Genomic DNA, 5,898 nt, shown 5'->3' with positions numbered 1-5,898 from the left:
AGCGACGCCTGTTATCAAAGGGGCTTTCTGGGTTGGAACCATTCTCTTTCCCTGACGATCGACAACAAAGTGAATCTAAAGTGTGTGTGCTGTGGTGTGTGTCCGTGTGTGTGTCGTTTGTGTGTGTGTGTGTGTGTGTTGTGTCTGAACAGAGTAACATATGTTGTTGTGCACTCGTGTCTAGTGTGACATGACAAAAAGATTAAGATTCCTTGTGTGTTGTGTCAAAGATTTGATGTATAGACAGAGGAAAACAGGACCAGACAGTGAGTGTGTGGATGATGCTGTGTGTGTGTTGTGTAGTTGTAGTTGTGTGGTTGTGTGGTGTGAGTAGTGTTGTGTGTTGTGGTGGTGTGTGTTGTGTGTGATGTGTAGAGAGAGAGATGACACCAGAGGAAATTAGATTTTGGTTTTTGTGCCTTTAATGCCTTTTAAGTCCCCTAATGGACAGAGACAATGGAGTGAGGGGAGGGGGCGTGAGGCACAAGAAGAAGGGTTGAAGAGAGGGACTAGTAGTGTTGGTGGTGGTGGAGTGAATGTGGGGGGGGTGAAGAGGAAAAGAGAGGAGAGAAAGCTAAGTTGGGTTACGGAGAGGGAGAGGGACGTGTAGTTGAATAAATAGGCAGGGGAGAGTTCAGAGAAGGGACAAAAAAGATAAAAACAAAGAGCAGAGGCAACTTGCATCAGACCATCAGATTTGAGTCCGGGAGATCATGGCACACAAGGACCAGCACACACACAACACACACACACAAACACATACACACAACACACACACACACACACTTTGTGTGTATTTTGAGGATTGTTATCTTTTGTAGCAGTCCCTCTGAGGAGCTGAATCTTGTTCATCACCACAACAGGATATCACAAGGATATCAAACTACTTTCTCTCCCTCCTCTTCATTCCCCGACTTCTTTCATCTACATTTGGAGTCAGTGTCAAAGTGTCAAAAATGTAAACGATTTATTTCAAAATAATATATCTTAAAATTTATGTCAATGAGGGTGTCTGGGTACAGACTGATCAACCATCCCAAAGGACAACTTTTTGTTTTTCATTTGTATCTCTTCACTATAAACTGTTTCATTATTCGAAAAGTTCTGAACTCTGAAGGCAACAAAGCATCAAGGCTGCCCATTGCTCTGTGTTTGTGTGTGTGTGTGTGTGTGTGTGTCAAGATCAAAGCAGGGCCTGTATTAACCCCATGTGCCAGTCTGGGAAAAATCAAGCCCAGCTGGGGTCAAGGACAGTGGAGAGGGGGGAACAAGTGTGAGAGTGTGTAGGAGCGAGAGAAAAGGGGGAGAACGGGAATGTGGTGGGGCTTTGAAGAGGAGAGAGGGACCAGCAGATACATTTTACAGTCTGTGTGTGCGTGTGTGCGTGTGTGTGTGTGATTTTCATAGATGGGAAGCCAGAGTTTTGTAGTTGTTGTTGTTGTTTTCTGGAGTTTGACTGTGATGTGGTTTGTTTGAGTCAAATTGTTCTGTTTATTATTGTGGTTAAAAAGACGTGTTGCCAAACACTTAAACAGCAGTGTGAGGGAGCTTACCTGAAACAGTGTAGCTGAGGGATCGTCCAGAATGGTTTTTGGGGGAGTGATGACTGAAAGGAGGTTTTCAACAAAAACAAAAAGGCTAGAAATTAGAAAGAAGGCAAACCGTCCTCGCTAAAATCTTAACTGAAGTCATTACTGATAGTGGGAAGTTAAACTGTAGTTGATTTAAGTTAAACAAACAGACAGAATAATGAGACCAATGTTTGCACATGAGTTATTTCTCAAACTGCAAGTCTTTCCAAAACAATATGACCATTAAAAATGAAATATAAAAAGATATTTCTTATTTTATAATAATAGTTTTTCAGTTATTTCAATATAAATTATGATAACTTTATATAATATTATATAAGTCAGCAGCTGAGATTTGGGAATGCAGCGGGAAGATAAACTTGAGCGGTCTGAGAATCAGACGGGCTTTAAAGAAACCTTCAGGTTAGCCAAACTTACGTGAAAGAGAGAAAGTGGTTTAGATAATCTTGGCTTGTTTACAACCTGTATGATTGTTTGATCACTCCTGTTTCTTGTCCTGTTGAACTTAATCGTCACTGTGTTCCCAGACCTCGGCAGTTATATTTGATGAGTAGAGAGCTAGATTGATAAATTGACCAATATTAGCTCCTCGCAGATGTAGTGGTACTAGTGTATATGTTGGCTGATAAGTAACAAATGCCAGTACAGCAATACTAAAGTAGATTTAAGATAGAAAAGTTTGCAATATGTAAAATGTCTCATACATACTTTTGATCACAAGTGCACATAAATATGGTTTCATAGCAAAATCATACCTTCACAAAAGGATCTACAGGAGGGGTGTATTGTTATGCATGGTGATTAATAAGTGGGGGAAATGAAATGACACTTACACAGGTAGAAACTGAGCTGAGGATCCTCCAAGTGACTCCTCACAAAATGCCTCACAGCACCAACTGGACACAAAGCAAACACAACACCTGCATCAGTTTCTGTGTGGAGTATAATTCATTTTTCAGATGGAATTTCCCTCAGATTTGTTGTTCTGCTGGTTGTTGTGTTGCTGTTGGGGCTGAGGTGGATCTAATCCCTGGAATTACAGACCTGTCTCATTCTTGCTGTCTCTCTGTCACTCTGGTGTGGCTACAGTCATAAATGTGGTGAGGGAGCCGCAAGTAGCTTTAACATTGCAGCCATACCTGTGGCTAGCCAACTGAAATGAACACTCCACACGGCGCGCGCGCACGCACACACACACAACAGACCTGTCTCCAGAGGCCTGAAGAAGCCTTGTAGAACATGTCTGTCTGGAAACTGGACCCTCAGGACCACCTGGAGACACAAAGGGGCAGCGGGTTATTCAAAGTCTGTATGTTTCACAGAAAAACACACATTTACAAACATTATTGTGATTATGTGTCCGTCACTCGTGCTCACTTTGGGATATTTTTCCAACTTCTCCTTCATCTGTGTTTCTCTCAGAGATTTAGTCATCAGCGGAGCCTCTTCCAAAAACTTCCTGCAGGGACGAGGGAGAAAGAGACAAGACGCTGTTATAATGAAACGAGCTGTGCAGTAAAAAAAAAAAGCAGACTGTGGAATCAACAATGGGAAAGCTGAGCGGAAAATGTTTCATCTTCTACCCTACTCGACTCGTGTGTGGCCGTGTATGCGTGTGTGCCTGTCAGAGGCACGAGACGAATTGCTGTGGTCGGCTTAATTCCACCCTTGGTAATTGCAGTCATTGACACGGTAGTAGCGTAGCCATGAGGCAGCCAGTTAAGTCAATGTAGACGGAGATTAAAGGATGTACGCGGTGAGGTCTCAACCTGACAGCGTTTGGCCGATGGCTGGAAGATAAACGTCTACACAGAACAGGCGTACTAATTGCTCCCTGTATGCCATATTTAGAAGCTTTTGTAGTGTGCGTGGTGTCTTTTAAATGAGAACATGTTTACAAACACACACAATGTCTCAGCAGCTGTGGTCTGCTGCGGCCACATCCAGAAAGCTCAGAGTAAACTTGTCCGCATCTGTAAAGAAGCGCTCATAAATAAAGGAAGACTTCAAACTCATAATAAATAAAATAAAAACTTCAAAACACACGCAGTGATGCCCGGCCTTCTCCCTGCCTATGGCCTCTCATCATTGCTATGGTATTCTGCAATTAAGGGTTATACATCGACAGAACACCGCAGGACCAAATGCCAAACTGACTAATTATCTGTTACAAACAGTGCAGGAACACATCTGATCCAGACGTGTTTCTGCAGCAATGAGGTATTTATACTAAATATCACACACAGTTCTCTGACCCCAAGTCACTCAACCGCTTCCAATCACTTCCTTCTCCCACCTCTCGCTCTTCAGCTGGGCGAAGCGCTTGCGCACATCATCCACCGTCACTTCAAAGAACTCATCGGGCAGATTCCCGTGGTCCTCAGAGTGACGGGACATCAAGTCCAGGTGGTAGATGAGAGGCTCCCTCTCTACTGGCTGTAAAGAGAGTGAGTGAAAGAGTGAAAGGATGGAGACATGTTTTCTAACTGTGAGGTGTATAAACCCTGAAGAGGTAGGCAGAGACGTAAAGAATTTATTGATGAAATTTATTGATATAACCAAGAAACAGTAACTCTACTAAAAGAACAATAAAAACAGATTGTGGCCAGACACCTGATTTGAATTCTAGCTGAAACAAAGTTATTAAACTACATAATGCAAACTGAAACATCCCAATTCTATTTAGTAATAGTATTGTTATGTTTAGTATTTAGTAACCCGTCAGGGAATCAAACCCTTAAATTAATGAGTTGCAGAATCATATTGTGTCTAAGGCAAACTGAACTAAACTGGTAACAGGTTTAAAGGTCACAAACAAAAGGGTTTACCTCCAAGAACTCCTCCCCCTTGTCCATGTCCTCGTCTGGCTGGTTGGCAGTGGTTTGACGCTGTGGAAGGAACAGAAAGTGCTACAATTTATATTAAGTTACTTGTTGAGAAACTGTTGACAGCTAAAGTTAGGATGAACTTTTAGTCTCAGCACAATCTTTTGTAATCCATAAAAATATCTGCAATAGGATAAGCAAAAACGACTTGATACAATTTCCTAAAGCTGACATACATTAATATATAACTCATATCTGTTTTTTTACATGATACTTTTCAATTCTAATTTGGACCACTTTCATATGTGGTCCAAATCAGATACAGGTCAGATTTCTTTGCAGTGTGACCTCAGTGTGAACAGTCAAATCAGAATTCATGTGACTTTTATGTCACTCTAGACTGACATTTGTCACACGGGTCACTTCAGGGCCCTGACCTGTTCACACTGGAATCTGATATGGGTCTGTTTAAATAATAATGTGAACAGCCAAACAAAAGAAAAAACTGAGCACTAAATCAGAGGAGTGTTATGGCTTGCAGTGTGAATGTAGCATAGTTAACCTAAGTAAGGAAGCACAATATGGGTGTCCTGGTAGGCTGATGGCTGATTATTATTCTCAAATAAAGGCCAAAATGAATCTGAGGTTAAAAGTTACTCTTGACCAAGATTCAATATCAGCACTTTCTCCATTTTCACTTCTCACCTTGGTAGCAGAACCGTGGCTGGATTTGGCTTTCTTAGCTTTGGGTGATTCTACTGCAGCAGTAACAGTTGACAGAGCAGAGGATGATGAGGATGAAGATAGTGACCGTAACACTGCACCTCCGCCAGGTCCCCCGAGGCGCTGACCGCCTCCAGAGAAAGGAATGAAGGGAACCGAGGGAGCGGCGGAAGAGGAGGAGGAAGAAGATGGGTGAGAATTCAGTCCTGATGGCCCTGGTTTCTCACCATCCTCCTCTGGCAGTCCTCTCTCCACGGGAGAAGACTTCGGCCGAACTGCATCCTCGGAGTTTGGAACCTCTTCCTGTTGAACAGGAAGTGTGCTTGCGGCAGAGGCAGGAGGAGGCGCAGCGGGGGTTTCCATTGGCCTATGGGGGCTTGATTTTTTTATTGTCACCTCCGTTGTTGACGTCTCCGGACGTGACGGAGCAGGATCGGGTTGAGATGGGGGGCTAGGTGTGATTTCCTTGGCAACAGGTACGGTTGGCACAGCAGCTGTTTCAGTGACTTCCCCACCATCTTCCTCTCCCTGTTTGTTTTTGAGTAAAAACCTTAAACCGAAATGGAAATAACAGCTTTATCATAAAGCATGAACTCTCAAGTCTACATTGTGTTTTTCTGTTTGTTCATATTGTTTTTACACGTTATTTAAATCTGCTTCAACACAGGAAACCTACCTGACAATGGCACTTCCTCCTGTAAGACCCAGAGACTTCAGAGTGGCCTTCTTGAGCGCTTCTTCCCCACTCACCTACATGC

The 5,898-nt window shown here is 42.9% G+C and overlaps 1 protein-coding gene across 1 annotated transcript in view; it reads right to left on the bottom strand.

The window, feature by feature from the left end:
* Window positions 1–5,898, bottom strand: part of aspscr1 (ASPSCR1 tether for SLC2A4, UBX domain containing) — a gene marked incomplete in the record, with an annotated part of 14,620 nt that overhangs the window by 3,007 nt on the left and 5,715 nt on the right. Inside the window, 7 exon segments of the mRNA XM_035660648.1 lie at window positions 2,426–2,488; window positions 2,798–2,864; window positions 2,970–3,051; window positions 3,889–4,028; window positions 4,421–4,480; window positions 5,123–5,690; window positions 5,817–5,890. Coding sequence (XP_035516541.1) covers window positions 2,426–2,488; window positions 2,798–2,864; window positions 2,970–3,051; window positions 3,889–4,028; window positions 4,421–4,480; window positions 5,123–5,690; window positions 5,817–5,890 — 1,054 coding nt within the window.

The sequence above is a fragment of the Morone saxatilis genome, unplaced genomic scaffold (assembly GCF_004916995.1).
Source record: "Morone saxatilis isolate NCDOM2014 unplaced genomic scaffold, NCSU_SB_2.0 Contig17, whole genome shotgun sequence".
Taxonomy (NCBI): Eukaryota; Metazoa; Chordata; class Actinopteri; family Moronidae; genus Morone; species Morone saxatilis.
Note: the sequence above shows the minus strand (reverse complement) of the source record. Positions and strands in the feature narration are given on the sequence as shown.